Source organism: Hemiscyllium ocellatum, chromosome 2 (assembly GCF_020745735.1).
Source record: "Hemiscyllium ocellatum isolate sHemOce1 chromosome 2, sHemOce1.pat.X.cur, whole genome shotgun sequence".
Taxonomy (NCBI): domain Eukaryota; kingdom Metazoa; phylum Chordata; class Chondrichthyes; order Orectolobiformes; family Hemiscylliidae; genus Hemiscyllium; species Hemiscyllium ocellatum.
In genome coordinates, this window is record NC_083402.1 from 124036786 (window position 1) to 124056323 (window position 19538).

At 39.4% G+C, this 19538-nt stretch overlaps 1 protein-coding gene across 1 annotated transcript in view; it reads left to right on the top strand.

The window, feature by feature from the left end:
- The window catches only part of LOC132828949 (trimeric intracellular cation channel type B-A-like), a 42922-nt gene that overhangs the window by 19327 nt on the left and 4057 nt on the right, over positions 1-19538 (top strand). The window contains exons 2-5 of the mRNA XM_060846174.1: positions 3866-4022; positions 16534-16718; positions 16999-17086; positions 18695-18812. Of these exons, the coding sequence (XP_060702157.1) occupies positions 3866-4022; positions 16534-16718; positions 16999-17086; positions 18695-18812 (548 nt within the window). The remainder of the gene's footprint in view (positions 1-3865; positions 4023-16533; positions 16719-16998; positions 17087-18694; positions 18813-19538) is intronic.

Sequence of the window (19538 nt, forward strand, 5' to 3'; positions counted from 1 at the left end):
CCAATCCACCTAACCTGCACATCTGGGAGGAAACCAGAGCACCCAGAGGAAACCCACACAGACATGGGGAGAACATGCAAACTCAACAGAAGCAGTTGCCTGAAGCTGGAATTGAATCCAGGTCCCTGGTGCTGTGAGGCAGCAGTGTTAACCACTGAGCCACTGTGCCACCCCAGTTGTTCAGGTTTTTACACAAATTAAAAAGGTGCCTGTATCTAACTGTTCCTGTAGTATTTCTGATGAAATCCTTTGATATTTTCTCTTTAAAAGCACGAACACCTGCACAGTAATCCATTTTAATAAATCTCTCACGCTTACATCTCTGAATCTTCACAGACAGGATGATAAAACAGCAGTAAAAGCTTTCCAATTTGCCGGTGGGAGGTTTTGTCAGCTTTCGAAACCCTTTCTAGAAAACTGGCCAAAACCAAACTCTGACAGCAATAGGAACTAAAAGCTCCCTTTCCCCTCCTCTGTATACAAGAGCCACAGAAAGCCAAAGAGTTGGACACATTAAAATTTGTTAGAAATGTCACTTGCTACCTCCTTAGGTCAGGCCAAAATAATTTATAACTGGTTTTGCCTATTAAAATCAGTGTGTTGCTGTCTCCTTGCTATAAGAATATAGAGTCACTGCGTGGATACCATTGCAACCCACACAATAGAAGCAACATCCTTTATGTTGGTGAGGAAAAGCTTGCTGTTCAATAAATTAGAAAACTGCACAAGGCCCTGTTCCACTGTGTGGTGTCGAGATTCAGGGACATCCAGATCCCGTTGCAGAGGTGACTCCCTGTGCCCTGGGGGAAAAAAAATCTGCTCGGCATAGGTCATGTAATCCAGAAAATGAACTCCAGTTCCAACCAGATCACTGGATAGGTCCATCATTTCAGTCATGAGATCTGTAAATTCCTTCTTGATTGTAATATTTATTTTTGCTTGCACGCAGCTGTAGACATTGTGTAATAAGAGAATCTGAATAGAGTCAGAGATGTACAGCACAGATCCCAACCCAATCAAGTCGCACCTGCCAGAACCCGGCCCATGTCCCTCCAAGCCTTTCCTATGCAGGCTGGGACTTGTTTCACTGAAACAGAGGAGTTTAAAGGGTGACCTTTATAGAGGTTTATAAAATCACGAGAGTCATAGATAAAGCGAATAGCAAAGATTTTTTTTCCTAGGGTAGGAGAGTTCCGAACTAGAGAGTATATTTTTAAGGTATAAAGAGAAATTTAAAAGGGACCCTAGGGGCACCTTTTTCACACAGGGTAGTTTGTATGTGGAATGAACTGCCAGAGGAAGTGGTAGATGCAGGTACAGTTACAACATTTTAAAACTCATTTGGGCAAGTACATGGATAGGAAAGGTTCAGCGGGATATGGGTCAAACACCAGCAAATGGGGCTAGCTTACTTTGGGAAATTTGGTCAGCATGAACGAGTTGCATCAAAGGGTCTGTTTCTGTGCTGCAAGACTCTGTAACTCTAACTTCTCTGGAAGAACCCAATGGATTGAACATGGTTCATCTCTTGATTTGACCTAACTGAGTGACTCTCAATCAGAAGTGCCCAGACTCTTGCATATATTCCTAACCATGATAGCCTTTACACATGCTCCCCTATCCACGAGCAGACTGGCTATTATGGAGCAACAAACTGTCACCCACTCCCTTGAATTGCATAGGTAGGGACCCCTGACCATGTTGATCTGACTGTGCCCATTCCTCTGGACTGGGATTGGAAGTAGCACCTGACTTTCTGTGCTGGGACTCTCTGGTGCCTGTGTAGATTTTGGTGAGGGCAACTCCACTAAGACTTTGAAACATGTCTGCTTGCCTGCTGCATATGTAGTGTGTTTGCTATGTCAGCTGCTGGCATGTGGTGCAGGAGTCGGATTGACATAGTGTGCTGCCATACAGCAAGGTATACATCTCCTTGATTGTGGTTTGCTCACCGCAGTCAGCTGCCTCGTTTTGTGTCTTTGCTAATAGGCATATCAGGGCAAGGCATGAATGGAGAGAGCAATCAGGTAGGCACTAAGTGACAGAGTGCTAAAAGAGCAAGCAAGCAAGCAGCCTCGAGTTGTGGCCTGGTCCAATCTATGAACCAGGTGCATGTTCCTGTGCACAAGGTATCCTTGCAGAAGCGGTTCAATATTAGTTACTGGTGTACCTTGCTGTGCAGGGCTGTGCTTCCTGTGCAAGTGAATTGGAAAGTTCTCTTGCAAATCCAAAAGGGTTCTCAAATATTGCATTCAAATTTGCATTGGACAAGAGGTGTATGTGGCTGGTGCACATGAATTGTGCCCTGTAACACTGTTGCGTGGTGACCAGGTTGAAAGCTCTTCATAGCCAGCAGTGAGCTGAAGTCACTACGTACCTGCTCGATTTCTATGTCGAGAATTCTCAGCTAGTTTACTCGCCGTGGATGTTAGTATAGGAAGCTGCACATTAATGAAGTGAGATATGCTGTTAATAAGGTTGTTAATGAGCAATAATCCCTTTTTAATAGGCAACTCTCAATTACCGAGCAAAACTCTCACCACAACTTCTGGAACTTAGTTAAAAGATACAGCAAGTTGTTCCTGAAATCAAGATAGACCTTGTTGGCTTTCTCACACGATTCTGACGCATTTCCCATTGTAGCCCATGGTATTCAGACTTGTAGTAAAAAGTGAGGTCTGCAGATGCTGGAGATCAGAGCTGAAAATGTGTTGCTGGTTAAAGCGCAGCAGGTCAGGCAGCATCCAAGGAACAGGAAATTCGACGTTTCGGGCACAAACCCTTCATTCAGACTTGTATAAGATTTCACCCACAGTTGAATAAAAATATAGGCATTGATAGAAACTTTCATTCAAAGGAAAGTTTGAAGAAGTGCAGCACTATATGGTAGAGGACACTGGACATTTGTCTAATAATTGTGTAAAAGTGTGAATTGTGTACTTATCGAGACTGTGTATACTCTTCCTGAAACTGACACTGTAAATGAAGAAGGTAATTGAACATTAGAAAGTAATAAAGATAATTGAATCCTCATACTAAAGTTTTTCTTACCACATTACATAGAATAGAATGGATCATTAATATTTTTATAATTTCTTTGAAATGAAAAAATAAAAATTGCAAATTTTAACATTTTGAATAACTGATTTAGTTTTCTGAAATATTAGGCAAACTCATCTCATTGAAATAGAATATTAAAAGGGCTATTACGATCTTTTAATTTATATACTTTTTAATCTAAGATTTGATTTAGATTATTTTCATAGTTGTGTAGAAACTACCTACGTTTTGGTTGTCAGGATCCTAGGTAAGTTGTATCTTGGGGCATAATTGTCCAGAATATTTGACTAATCTGCCTCAGACCTCAAAGGTAGTTTGTAGGAAGTATAAAACTTAAACACTACTTTTTTAAAAACTATAATGAGAAGTTGGTTACAAGAATGCTGCTGAGGCAGAGCAAAGTATGATATCTTCTGCATCTGTCTGTGGTTGACTTTACCTTTTTTGAGCCAGATGTCAAAAATGAATTTTTTCCATGTATTGACAAGACATCTTTTCATGTTAACATCTCCTATTCCATTGAAGCTGCACCTGTGTCCCTGGAGTTATTCTAACAATTTTTGCCACTACAAAAATCTGCAGTTCTACAACAATATATTTCTTTGTACAAATATTAAAATGTCTACCAGTGTTGCTGAATCTTTGCTGAGAAAATGACAGCAAATGTTTAGCCACCATAGGCATAGAAAATTATGCAAATTAATTGATAGATCAATCATTGAAACAGGCTACTTTGAATTAATTTTGGTACTTTTATTATTTAAGCTTGTCCTAAAAAGAATTGTTTCAATATTCCATGTTTCAGGAGCAGTAGATGTAGCACATCGCAGTCCAATTGCATGTTGGTTCAGTGGTATGCTTTGCTGCTTTGGTGGAGCAATTCTGGCATCTGTGCTTCTAGGTGAACCTCCCATTGAACCTTTCACAAACAACAGAAATATAATACTGGCTTCCGTAATTTGGTAAGTGTGGAAAGTAAATATATAATGACTGTTAGTGGCTCATTTTAAAAATAAGGAGACCATTTAGTCTATCTCATTTGTGCAGTCTAGCTGAAAGAATTACCCTTTGATCCCTAATACCATTTATGTTGTGTTTAGATATTAGTCCATTGCCTTTTTTTTAACAAAATGAATTTTACATCCATTGCAGTTACTGAGAGACACTTCATATCCTGATATCCCTGCATTACTTAATTCTCTTAATCCCTTTCTTTATTCCTTTATTTATAAGTTTATGCCCTCTAGTTACCAAAACACCAATTGGTGTTAATAGACTTTAATGTAGTAAATCTTCAATACATGCATAATTGCAAATAACAGTTTGGGATTTCCTCTTGGATTTCTCTATTTTCTGATGGTGTCTTTGTGAACTCTGTTATCCTCATGGCCTTGACATTCTCAGTAACTTATTGTTTCTATATATTTGAAATCAAGCCTAAGTAATGATTTGTAGGATTGATATATCTTGTTTTGCACTCTGCACACCCATTTATGAATCCTCAGAACCAATAAGCTTTTTGAAACAAAAATGTATTAACTTGTCTTTAAAATATTTATATAATTAAAACTTAGAGTTGAAGAACAGGGAAATTGTAAGTTCTACAATATTTGGTGTATGCAAGTTGATTCCCTCCCACCATGGCTTTGCACATGTTAAGATCTTGCGTGAGAAATTTGGATGTTTGCATGTTTTCTTAAGTATTATAAGTGCCCTTTGAGCAGCAAAATAGCGTTCGAAGCATTGTGCACACTTTCTGGAGCAAATAATTATGGGTTTCATATTTATGAGAGTATTAGTGCACAGGAACAGCTGTCCAAAATATGCAAGACAGACAGATCATGCTAACAGCAGTTCCATTTTAGAGCTCGAAGTTCCAGCTAATAGTGCCCTTAATCTCCAATTGCTGAACGCATTTTTAGCAGAGGAACGGAACACCTAATCCTTCACTCACACTACTTTGAAGGGTCAGAAACTACTTGCAGATTAGCTGCTGGTTGATTTTCTTCCAACTGTTACTTAGATTTTACAAGTGTTTGCTGCTTTCTGCAGTTATTTTAAAATGTGCAAGTCTACATAGAGTGAAGTGACAAATCCTGAAGAATTTTTGTTCCTATCAAGATTTCTGCACAAATCAGCTCCTTCCATATATGGATGCATTCGGCAGTAATTCCCTTTGGAATGCAGCATAACCTGGAATCAGAGTTGTAGAGCTTTACAGCACAGAAAGAGTCCCTTTGGCCTCATGTCCGCACTGATCATAAAGCACTTTAATCTAATTTTCTAGTACTTGATCTGTAGCTTTATATTCCGATATTTCAAGTGCTCATCTAAATATATTAAAATGTTGTGATGGCTCCTGCGAATGCCACAAGTTCAGGCTTTGTGTTCCAAATGCCCACTACTCACCCCCCTCTAAATGTGCTGCCCACTACCTTAAGTCTATGCTCTTTCAGTTATTGACCTCTCTACTGAGGAGAAAAATTTCTTCCTATCAATGCACTCAATTTTGTGCAACTTAATCAGGTTGTAGCTCAGCTTCTGTCTTTTAAGTCTCTGCCTTTCTAGTTCCTTTTTCATTGCTGAAACACCGCAGCCCAGGCAATACCTTGGCGAATTTCTGTTGCAGCCCTTCTAGTGCAATCACATTCTACCTATGGTATGACAACTAGAATTGCACATAATACTCTAGCTATGATGTAACTAGCATCTTCTGCAGCTCTGTTGTAACCTCCCTGCTCTTGTGTTCAGTGCCTCAACTAATTAAGGCAAGTATCCCATATGCCTTGTAAATTACCTAATCGATCTGTCATGTTGCCTTTAAGTATCAATGGACATGCTTACCAAGGTCCCTCTGATCCTTTGTATTTGCTAGGGTCTTAATCATTTGTTGTGTACTACCATGTTATTCTTCCAAAATGCATTGTTTCATACAATTTTCAGGATTAAGTACTATTTGCCATTGATCTGGTGATCTATATCATCCTGTAGTCTAAGGCTTTTTCTTCGTTATTTACCACACCAGCAATTTTCATCTCATCTGCAAACTTACTGAGGAAGCCTCCTATATTTGCATTTAGCCCATTATTGTTCACCCAAGCAGTATGGGACACGGCATTGAGCCCTGCACTATTGTCACTGGATATAGGCTTTCAATCACAACAACAATAGCCTTTGACCATGACCCTCTGCCTCCTGCCACTAATATGAGGTACCAGTGTCAGTTGCATGCATGACACTGTGATCTTTTGCTATAAACTTTGTGTCTTATGATCCTGCTCCACAGATACTTGATGAAAGAGCAATGGTCTGAAAGCTAGCTGTCAAATAAACCCTTTGGACTATAATTTGATGTTGTGTGATTTTTAATTCCTACCACTAAACCAGTTTTGGATACAAATTGCCCCATATCACATGACCTCTTATCATCTTGACCAGTCTGCCAACCGACACCTTGTTAAAAGCCTTCCCAAAGTCCCTGTTTCGCTACACTACCCTCATCCATGCATCTAGTTAACTTCTTGGAAAAACTCAATCACACCTGTCAGACACGAATTTCCCTAACAAAACTATGCTGATTCTCCTTAATTAATCCTTGTGTCTCCAAATGGAGGTTAAATCTGTGCCTCAGAATTTTCCAAACTTTTCACGACCACTGATGTTAGACAGACTGGCCGAAAGTTCCAGTGTTTCTTTCTACCACCCTTCTTGAATGATGTTGCCACATTAACTGTCCTCCAGTCTTCTGGCACCTATCCTGTGCCCAGAGAGGATTTGAAAATTAATATCTGGGCCCCTGCAATTTCACCTCTTGCCTTCCATATCAGTCTATGATATTTCTCATCTGGGTCTATGGAATTGTCCAATTTTGAACCTGCTGAAACTATCAGTATTTTCCCTCTTCCTTTCAATACTAATTTGCTCAGTGATAGATCTCCCTGATTTCTATTTCTTTGTTGTGAATTCTGATGCAAAGTATTAATTTATAACCTCGCCTCCATATTTGGGCTCTGCACACAGATTGCTACTTTGGTATCTAACAGACGCTAACCTTTCTCTGGTTCTCCTCTTGCCCCTAAAATACTTAAAAAGCATGTTGTGAGTTTTTCTTCACTACACCTCCCAGTGTTTTTGTATGCCCCTCTTCACATTTTGTAATCTCTTTTTAAGTAACCCCTTGAAATTTCTATATTCTTCAGTCCTATTAACTAAACTCTAAATTATAGATTAATAGAAAGTAGAAATTACTTGGCCTTACTGACAAGTCTGTTCACTCTCCTGTGCCCATAAATTCTGTGTTTCCTGTGCTCATTTTGAAATTTACATTTTTCAAGATTTACTGGGGTTGAAAACATGGTCCTTCACTGCAGCTGGTCCACTGCCAAGCAACACTCAACTTTTCCTATAATGTTACTCTCTCGTTTCTTGTCAAACACAGCTGAGCCCCTCTCACATACATCCAACTGTACTTTTTTTTGGGAAGGTGGAGAAGTTGGAGAATAAATAGAGGCTGTTTGAAGGATAGGTTGTTGGATAGTTACACCTCCAGCAACACTCAAGATTGACAATCTCCAGGAAAAAGCAGTATGCTGATTGGCACCCGACCATTACCTTCATGTTCACTCCCTTCACCAGTGACACACTGGCAGCCGTGTGTACCATCTGTAAGTTGCATTGTAGCAACTCACCCCAGGCTGATTTGACAGTTCCCTCCAAATCTGTGACCTCTAAACTCTACAATAAGATGGACAAGGGCAGAAAATGCATAGGAACACACCAACTCTAAGTTCGTCCCAAATGACATGTCACCCTTACTTGGAACTATATCACTGTTTCTTCATTGTTACTGGATCAAAATCCTGGAATTCTCTTCCTAATAGCATTGTGGTTGTACCTACACGACATGGATTGCAGTGGTCCAGGTACACAGCTCACTCCCTCCTTCTGCAGTGCACTTGGTGGGGGGGAAATGCTGATTAGCCAGCGATGTTCATGATCCAAGAACAAATTTTAAGAATAAAAATGGTTGGAAGGAGAAGTCAAGCACTTCTTTTTGTGAACCCTCTTCTTTGTGATAATAAAGAAACTGCCTAGATTAATTTTCTTGAAACCTACTTTTTCATTTTCATCAATTCCTTTATTAAATTATCATGTTATTCTGTGACTGCCACTTTGTGTATTTGTATTTAATTTTTTTGAGAGATTCTTTTTTTATACAGTACAAATACCAAACAGACTGTATGAAGCTAGCTGAAAATGTGTTGCTGGAAAAGCGCAGCAGGTCAGGCAGCATCCAGGGAGCAGGAGAATTGACGTTTTGGGCATGAGCCCTTCTTCAGGATTCCTGAAGAAGGGCTCGTGCCCGAAACGTCAATTCTCCTGCTTCTTGGATGCTGCCTGACCTGCTGCGCTTTTCCAGCAACACATTTTCAGCTCTGATCTCCAACATCTGCTGTCCTCACTTTCTCCTATATGAAGCTAGGACATGTAATACAGAATGAAGTCCTTAATAACAGTGAGCCATGGTCTTCATAGATTATGTTCAGAGGTTGCAATAAGGGGTCAATGTGTCACATCCAATGAGTTGAGCATGCCATCTGAAGAGTCTCTACATCACTTTCAAGACAACATGGCTTTGTCCAGGCATTCAAAGTAGTAGGTATGAGCTCACTATACTATTGTTTCTAGGTTCCTTGATGTTTTCTCTGGTCTGCGGATTTTATTTACATTCCCAATTTATAATTATAAACTAAGATAAGACTCATTCCAAATTCTAATCATTTGACACAATGAATAAGAAATTGGACTGGTTTACGAAAGTTATAAACACACCAGATGAATTTATGCGTGGTTGATAATTTCTATTCATGTTTGTCATGCCTTTCCACACATGATCACATGATTACTGGAAAATTCAAATGGATGAATCTTCTCTCAGCCCTCTGCTACCCATTATGCTATTGTCAGTGTAGATGTTTCCCATGCAACTGCTTTTGGCCTCATTAGTGAATTTTCAGGTGTACTTCCCTGCTTTTATTTCATTTTTAACCTTGCTTTTGCTTCTTCTTTGCCTCCCAGTGGTTGTCGATCATGTTGGGCTAATCATCCTGCAGCTTGCTGAAGTGATTGTCGATGACCAAGCCAAAAGTCTCCTGCTTGGCAGCCATACAGCTGACCAGGATCGCGACTACGTGACTTTGAAATACTGGTTCCCTCTCTTTCATACTTGCTGCTCCTCCAGTTATAGCTTCCCTCTTGGGAGGAGCAGGAGAGAGAGAACCTCTGAAGAATCTGAAGCCAGGAACTTGGTAGAGTCAGTCTGTGATTAGAGGAGTTTATCCTCGTTTTGCTTTCTCAATGATCCTCTGGTCACAGGTCTTCATTTTATTTCTCTTTTATGCTTGTATTATCAATTGTTCAACACCTTCAGAGGAGTAATATTGAAAGCTAATGTGAGCGGGATGACATTTCTCAACATTTTGAATTTTTCTGGCCCATCTTTGATTTTTCGCAGGGTTTTTCTTTCCTTATTGGAGCTCTTGAGGGTAAATTTACCAACTGTCACCTGTGTATTTTGAGTCCTGGGTTTCAAATATCTGTCTAGTGTGTTCAGGGAATAATTTGCCTTCTTGAACCTCAGAAGAACAATAAAGGGGATGTGCTTCAGTAAGGATTCAGAGATTCACATAGTGCAGAAAAGGCCTTTTGACTAATCAAGTCTGCATTGACATAACTACCACTAATCCCAATTTCCTTAACATTCAAGGATATGAAACAAGTTATGATATTTGAAGTACTCATCCAATTTTAAAAAAAAGTTGCAAAGTTTCCCGGCTCCACTATCTTCCCAGGCAGTGCATTCCAGATTCCCACAACCAGGTGATGTTTTTCCCAAATTCCCTCTGAATTTCCTGCCCCCTAAACTATGCCCTCTCGTGATTGACCCCTCAACCAAGGGAAACAGCTGCTCTCTATTTGTCCTGTCCATACCCCTCATACACCTGAATTGTGTCCCTCCTCTGTCTTCTCTGCTGTGAAGAAAACATCCACACCTATCTAGTCTCTCATTATAGGTCAATTTCTCCATCACACGCAACACCCTGGTGAACCTCCTCTGTAACCCTTCTAGTGCTATTACACCCTTGTTGCAGTGAGGTGACCAGGTCTGCATACAGTACTCAGTGCTATACCTGACCAATGCTCTGTACACCTCCAATGTTACATCCTTGTTCTTACACTGTATGCCACGGCAGATGAAAACTAGTCTCCCATATGCTGCCTTAACTGTCCTGTTCACATGCTCTGCTGACTTCAGGGATCTGTGAATAATTACCCCAAAATCCCTCTAAGGTATCTAATGCCCTGCCATTCATTAAATACTTTCACATCTTGTTTCATCAAAGTGTATTACCTCGCACTTCTTAGGATTAAAAACTATCTGCCTCTGTCTGCCCATTTGATCAACCTATCTATATCTTCCTGTAGCCTACAAGCACCTTCACTACTAACCACTCTGCCAATCTTGGTGACGTCTGCAAATTTGCTTAACGTTCCCTTTGCATTGTCGTCCATATCATTTATGTATATAACAAACAATAAGGGCTCCAGTACTGATCCTTGTGGTACACCAGTCATTCAAACAGCCTTCTACCACATTTATTAAGCCACGTTTCCCTCAATTTCATGTGCTTTAATCTTCTCACTCAGTCTTCCATGAAGGACCTTGTCAAAAGCTTTGCTAAAAAAAAATAGAAACTACATCAAATGTACTTTATCCACACACTTAATCACATTTCCAAAGATTTCTAACAGATTTGCTGGCATGACTTCCTCTGACAAAGCCATGCTGACCATCACTAATTAACCCATGCCTTTTCATGTTGGTATTAATTCACTCCTTCAGAATTTTCTTCGGTAGTTTCCCTAACACTGCTGTTAGACTCACCTGTCTTCAATTTCCTGGTTCAACCTTACCACCCCTCTTAAAAAGTGGAACCAAATTAGCCATCCTCTAGTCCTCTGACACTTTCCTGTGGCCAGAGAGGAGTTAAAAAATTTGTGTCAGAGCCCTGGCAATTTTCTGCCTCACCTCCCACAGCATCATTCGGACCAGGGTTTGCCTGTTTTTTAAGCCTGACAGAGCCTCCCCGTTTCCTACTTTGCCAAACTGTGCAAGTTTCTCATAGTCTCTTTTCCTGAATTGCATACCTACGTTCTCCTTTTCCACGGTGAAGTCCGAAGAGAAGAATTCATTGAACCCACTACAACATCCTGTAGCTTCAAGCATCCTTTGATTCCTAATGGGATATCCTTGCTGAAATCTGCCAACTGCTGTGTCTATGACTGCAGTTTCTGAGATGGGCAAGAGTCTGTTGCTAGTGATGGAAAGTGAACATAGCAATAAACTTTTATGAATCTGGTTTCTTCTAGGCTAAGGCCTTAGATATTTGTGATGTCTAACCATTTATCAAGACCAAAGAGAAGAATTCGTTCAACACCGTACCAATATTCTGTGGCTTCACGCACGTTTTGAATAGAGAGCTTATTTGGAAAGATTTGTGTCAGACGTGCAGAAAATCTGCAACTCTAAGGCTGCAGCATGGTTGGAGGTGAACTGATACTTTTAAGTGGAAGATCAAGAAGATCAAACTGCAGACTGTAACATCTGTGCATTAATGGTCAAGACTTAGGAGCCAAGAGGCATCAGTCAGGGCACTAATGGCATTAGGGATGTGAGATGAATGCTGTCTTGAGAAAGGACAGCAAGTTCATTCTTCGTGGAGCCACTGACATGACCAAGTAATTCTAGTAATCTCTGAGGGAAGATTGCTATGACAACCTGCAAGATCTTTTATATACTATAATCCACAACCAGCGGAGTATGCATTAAGCAAGTTGACTTTTTGTAAGAGCAATCTGAGGTTCACTGCATCGCTCAACTTTGATAATGTAGCAGATTCTATTGGAGCATAAGCAGCAAGCATCCAACTACTATTTATTGACCCAACCATGATTCAATGTGCTAATAGCAATGGACACCACTTGCTGAAAAAGAAAGGGCCCTCTGCAGACCCGTATGCTCATTTGATATTGTGCTCTCCATTCTCTGTGACATTGACCATAGGCTTTCTGGCAGGCTTGCCAGTGCATATTTTCTCATGCATACTCATTAATGTTCTTCGGTAGGCTGCATGTTGAAATTCCCATTTGAATTGTCTCATTCTGAGCTGACACCTTCCTCATGTGATCCTGGCTTCTTCCCCCACTTTCAGCACACCTTAAGCCTGGTGCTTCTTTATGTGAGGATCCTGTGTTCATGGTGCATGTGTGACACACAATATACACTATCAATATTTGAGGTGGTTGCTGTGACTATGAAATTGAGGATCAGTGTTCCTTCTTCACTGCCACCTTGGTGTTTCTTCAGTGCTTTGTCAAGAAGCAGTTGTTTGATATCTCAAAAGAAAGAGAGTAGGTTGTGCGAGGAGGGTTTAGAAGTGAGAGGCAAATGCTTAAATCATCTGTGGTTTGTAAAGAAGTAGTGAGTGCAGGATAAGGGAAAGAGGATTAAGTATGAGAATACTGTTATCTTCAATAGTTTCAACCTCACAGCTGGCCATGACCCAAGCAACAGATACCCTAGTACAGGCCAGCACCTTTTTCACGGAGATTTGGACATTCAGCTACTCATTTCATTGGGTGTTGTCACCGTGCCTTGCAAGGGAAAAGCAAATGTGTCGGTGACGGTGATGTGGCTCTCGTGGTTGAATAGTTGGTAGTCCATGTGCAATCTTTGAGATGTGGGTTTGAAACGGAAAATACCTGTGTATGTACAGTCATTCCTCCATATCCGTAAACTCTCCAATCGTAAGTTCACTTATTCATGCCAAAAACTAAGTAATTATTCAAAATTCACGAGCAAAGCTCACCTATTCGCAACTGTTTCGCTTGCACGGCAATCTCGCTCTCCAATCTGTTATGGTAAGCAGCTCTTCCCTATAAACCTCCATGAACAAAAACATAGATACTCGGGAGGATGAACAGATTGAAGACACCTGCCAGAGGGAGGTGAAGGATGAGGGTGTATCATTGGGGGAGAGTAGCTGGAAGTGAGCCACATCTGCCACACCCAGTAACTACCCATAACCTCCCCAACAATGCCTGGCCACACGATGGAGAACTTCTTGCCTTTATCAGTGAGTTATGATACACTGGAATTGTTTTTAATATTTTATTCTATTAATGTTAACTTTTATTTCAGATGTTTAATTGTTTACTATCTTAGTCCAAAGAAAACACCAAAAATAATAGACAGAAAGTAATAATGTTGAGTTCTGTGGAGCTTACCCTATTTTTCCCATAAATTATTAGGCTCCACACTCTCACATTCAAATTTCAAGGGGGTTTTCAGGAACAGAACTCTTGCAGATATGGAGGAATGACTGCATTAAATGTTTTGAGATAGTATGTATCATCTGTCAGTCCTTCTCAAAATGTAACAGCTCTTAGTGATCACGTTTTACAGAATTACCTGCTGCACCTACCAAGCTGTTCAAGTTCACTATATTTATCTTTAGCATGCTCTATTTTTATGGTAATTGCAAGTTTTTTTTTATATATTGTATAATGTACTTAAGTCCATAAAGTATCATCACATCATTATTATTTTCTGTCATCTGGCCAACTTCCAAAGCATTTGCATTTTAATACTGCACACCTTGAAGGGCTTTTGCCCGAAATGTCAATTTTCCTGCTCCTCTGATGCAGCCTGACCTGCTGTGCTTTTTCAGCACCACCGTCTCAACTCTGCTCTCCAGCCTCTGCAGTCCTCACTTCCACCTTTAACATTGTCAACAGGCATCTCAGACAAAACATTTTTTTCTCAAATCCTCCAGTGGAAGTTTACTACTGATATCTTCCTAGGTCCAATTGTAAACCGGATTTGTGATTTGAGACACTTCCAGAAGTGGTCTAAGCATGGAGCTGACTCTCACCAGGAATTATTCAGACCTCTAATACAGCCTCTATATTTTAAGGATGACAAAAAAATTATTGTCATAGCCACTTCTTCTTTGTCTTTGGGTACATAGACATTGAATTTGTGTTTTTTGTTTATTCTCAGCGTTTCTTGGTGGGTACCTTCAACATTCTAAAAAGGAAGAAGGTAGTGATTGTTCACCAAAGGTCATCACTGCAAGAGTTCTTCAGAATAGAGTCTAAGGTCCAAATTCATTAGCGATCTTCCTTCCACTATTAGGTTCTAAGTGGGAATATTTTCAATTCTTCAGATACTGAAACAGCCAGTGTTCTTTTGGAGCAAGATCTGGAAAACCTCCAGGCTTGGGCTGGTAAGCAGTAAGTGAAGATTGTGCAGGCAATAACCATCTCCAACCAGAGATAATATAACCAGCAACTCTTGGTGGTCAGCGGCATTTGGATTACTGAATCCCCACTATTAACATTGAGGGCTTACCATTGACCAGAAACTGAACTGGACTGACCATAAAATACTGTAATTACAAGAGCAGGGACCAGGCTAGGAAATTTGAAATGAGCAAGTCACCTCTGGTCTCCCCAGTGACATTCCACCACCTACAGCACAGTTCAGGAGTGTGATTAAAATACTCTCCATTTGCTTGTAGTGGTGTAACTTTAACAATACTTGAGCATGACACCATCCTGGGAAAGGTTGCTTGATTGGCATCACAGCCATAACCTTCAGCATTCATTCCTTGCAGCATAAGATGTACTCTGGTAGCAGATCAAGACTCCTCCAACAGCATTTTACAAACTTGTGGCTTTTGCCACGAGAATGGCCCAGTCAACAGATGCATCACCTCCTACAAGAGCCCTCCAAGTCACACACCATCCTGGCTGAACTATGCTGCTTTTCCTTCATTATGGCTGGCTCAAAATTAGCTGCGCACTGGTGTCTCTACCCTCTAAGATTGCAACAGTTCAAGTAGACAGCTCATAACCACCATTTCCAGGATAATTGGAATGAGCAATAAATACTGGCCCAGCCATTGATGTCCATGTCCAAAGACCAATAATTTTTAAAAATCACTTTGAGGAGTGGGAATTAGCTGAGATCACACAGGACACTGTAATTTTTTAAGAGATGATTTCCCATTTTCTTTAACTTTATGCTTGACAGCCATAATTTAAAGTATTTGTATAATTCCTGTTTGGATTGAGTTTTTTTAAACCAAATAACATTGATTGCTCTGATAAAGAAGTTGGTTTATGATCATTTATAAATTCTAGCATTCATCCTTTCACCTGAAAAATCTAGATGTATTCCAGAATGCTTGATTTTAGTTTTTTTTTGTGAAACTATAGTTAAGCAGAAAATGAAACAATTTTTCTGCATTGCTCATGAACTTGTGGTGGGGAAAATGACCAGTCTTTGAGTCAGAGTTGGGTCCAATGATAGAGTTTATTGCACAAGGAAATACCGGAGCTCTGGGGAGAGAGCCACCAACAGCACAGTGGTCAGCTGCGATTCTTCTCTCAACCTGGTGCACATGACAAAATACTTTTATACATCTTGTGATACAATAGGTCGGGGTGAGATTTTTGTCTTTGTTACGTTGTTTTGTTTATGTTAATCATTGCAGAATTATGGATATTTTCGATGCAGACATTGTTAGTTTCAATATCTGCATGGAAATCCATTGCTCTAGTAATGGCCGCTAATTTCTCTGCCTGAGAAGGATGATTACTGCAGCCCTGGCTATTAGCACTTTGTATTGAGTCTGTATTAAGCTGTTAGCATTTCTATAAAAGATGTTGGCTGGACCCAGATGCTTCGGTGGGCAGTGTACTCATGTGTATTTCCCCCCCGCCCCCACCTTAAACTAATCAACCAGATTGTGAGTGCATTGTGCTGGCACTCTGGTGGCTCCAGGCAATGTCTACATTTGCTCTGTTGTCTCTCTCCATATTGTAGTCTGGCGACCATCTTATGTGTCAAGTGGCCAACTGATGGCTCAGCGACCATCTTGTGTGTGCATGTGCCTAGTGTTAGCCTGTCCCATGCCATCTCCCACTTCAAACTGAATTGAGGAGCTCCATAACATTGACTATCTGGTGAGATAACTGACCAGTACAGACAGAAAAGACCCAAGTTGAGTGACTGCTCAGTATGCTTGAAGGAAATGTATGTAGGTCTTTTGATGGAGGAGAACATTTCAGATAACCTAGACTAATTCATGAATGTGTGTTTGGCCCGGGTCTTAAAAGATGACCAGTGTTTATGGGTCTTTACTCCAGCAAGGGTGATGCTTTAAGGAGCGGAGGTGAGACAAAATATTGACTCAAAATACTCTTGTAAAAATGTAATTATGCTTCAATTTCGCAATTTAAAAAGAAAATTCATTGTGAATTTATACATTGCACTGTGGGGTGTTTGAGGGGGGAGGTGAGAAAAACTCCAGTCCTCCTCATCTTTACATTTTTAACATTTTTTAGGTATTTGATATTCTACTGTCCATATGACAAGTTCTACAAATGCTGCAATTTTTTACCATCTAAGTTATTTATTGCTGGTATGAAAGAAGTGACAAGAGCCCGCAAAATTGTTGCAGGTGTAATGGATGCACACAGCCGCTATAGAAATGGCTGGCTTGCAGTGATTGCTGTTGGATGGGCAAAAGGTACGTAGTGTTTTCATTCTTGGCAAGTTTGAACTTAATTGTTTGTTAGTAAGTTAACATTGTGGCGACCATTCAATTGGCACCAGTGGTCTTTTGTCCTCTGATAGAAATCAGGAGGACTGCTGGATGACATTAGTTTTCTTTTAATTAATTACCATGGTGAAATCACCACTGTCACTTTATGTTATCTCTTTGCGAAAATCAGTACAGTCTATTTCCAATAAGTTTTTTTTAATGGTATGTTTCCAGTTTAGTATATATAAAATTTCTTTTTCCACAGGTGCTGGTTCTGGGCTGATAGCTAACTTTGAACAACTAGTGCGGGGTGTCTGGATACCTGAGAGAAATGAGTTGCTGAGAATGTCCTAGTATGTAGTAGTTTTAAAATTGTTAATTTGTTCTAACCAGTCCAAGCTGAAGTAAAGATGAGAAAATTCCTTTCAAATCATTTCAGATTCTTTGCTTGCCTTTTGTCAAGAAATCATTTTGGACCTTCAGTTTTTTTTTCTCCAATGATAGACGGTCCTTAGTAATTATAACTGCATTTTTAAAATGGGATTTGAAGCATTTAGTAAAGATTGTAAACTGCAGTACAATTTTATTAAAAATCCATTATTTATCAGGATTTTAAAAAGAAAATTACAGTAATCTGAAAGAAGTTACTGAAAAGGCTTGCCTGGCACCTGAAAATCTTAATTTCCAAGAAACCATCCATTAATATCAAGCCTGGAATAATAAAGATCTAGCATCTACATTGTAAATTATTTATTTTCTGTCTGGTCAGTGCAGAATATATCAATTCATTCCCACTTTTCAAAGTCTTATCATCTTGCAAAGAGACGACAGCATAAGATGCAAGACATTTTGTTTTTTTTTTAAAAAGTCCCAAATCTGATCTTTTATTTTCCTACAGAAATACTTTATTTTAGGCAACAAGCTTTTTTGAAGTTACCTATTGACAGAGTGAGACTTTGATTAATGTGGTTTATTCCAGCCACATTTTAACCTTCAGCTTTTATTGCTCCTCCAATCCCTTCTCCAAGTGTGGTACTCAACGGTCTCTCAACTTTTGTAAACTATTGAAATTCTGCACAAGTAACAGTTGCTGTTAAATGACTGCTAGAATTTTAAAGCTGATTCCACTTCTAGATCTGATATTGAACAAAGTTTTAGAAGAGCATATTTTCTCATCATTTTGTGTTTGTCTGTTGAAATACATCACTTGACTGTTGAATGCTTAATGTAGATTGGCATGTTGATAAATTTAATTGAGATTCTACTTCAGATAAGAATATTACTAAAAGTAGGGTAGAAAACTTGACATAGGAGCATGTCTGTGAATCTTCTCTGGGAAATTTGAGCTATTTTCTATTTTAGACCACAGTATAGAGGATTCCTGGGGAAGCGTGCTTGCTTCTGCTAAGCATGGTTTTCTCACCTAGGCAGCTGATTGAAAGCACTTTTAGTACTGTTATTTTCCAAACTGCTCTAAAGATCTAATTTCTCAAAACCAAATACCAGATTTTTCTTAAAGCTAATGTCTCCAGTTTGTATCTCTTATCTCTCCACAAATCTCTGGGTGTCAGTAATTCCCATCTGGAAGTGTGTGCAGAGTTCAATTTAAGACTGAATAAGATTGCATCTACAGTAGCTAACTTTAAAGTGATAAATTGGGATTAACGCATGTGATATGCTTTGCACCAATCTGTAATTGCATGATGGTATATTGATTATTATATTCAGCTTTGCATGAAGGAAAAATTAGCCAGGGTTCCTGCTCCTATTAATAAATGCACACTTGGTAATACCTAGTCCATGTTTGTGACCAGACACCAAAACTTCAGCTTGATAACACTGATGTTGAATAGGCAGTCTGAGTTGGTCAACAGAAGAGTTATGTTGTTCTCTTTGTGGAGTCACTCTGTGGAAGAATTTCTGTTCTGACACGTATACTAATTATCCTATTTCTCTTACAGTGGAACAAAGGTAACTCTGATAGGAGCTGTACTCTTTACTTTTCAACAGATGAATTATCTCCCAATTACCAGACACAACCTGATCTTCTTATACACTATGTTTGTTGTTTCAACAGAGGTATGTAAATAACCCTTTTATTTAACTTGTGTGAGACCATTTAACAGTTTTTTTTGTCTTCAATACTTGCAATTTATGTAGTCTATTGTACTGTCAGACTTTCTTACATTTTTTCGGAGGATAGGAAACGAACAGATCAATTGTGATGTCAGGCTAGTTTTGACTTTTTTTAAATTGCACCTTTTTGGTACAGAGGGTACTTGCTGAATTTGTATTTATTTAAATCTTCTGTAGACCAACTATTATTTGGATCTTTAATGCTTCCTAAGAATAATTTCTTTTCCAATGAAAATATCACTTTATTTTGTGTAAAATCTCAACATACTTGAATCTCTTCCGACGGTACCTGTGGTTTGTTTTTAGGTTAGCTGCTTTTTTTTTTAAATACGTGTGCAACAACCAGCTATTGCATATTAGCTGTGTTAAGTATTCATTTTGAAATGTTAATATTTATTTCTGTTTTACATATACACTTTTCTCATAATTCCCTTTCCATGTCTGTGTCCTATCGCTTTATGCACAGGATATCCTAAATAACCAAAGGTGCATTGAATTGTTTGCAAAAGGAAGCTGTAGCCCTGTGTGGTTTATATTGGCAAATTTATCATTATAGAAAGTAGCTATTGTCCAAATGGTAGTGCATTTTAGCAGTAAGGACTCAACAGTGACTTTAATTATATTGCTACTCAGGCAAAATGTCATGTAATTTATCTAATGGCAGACAAA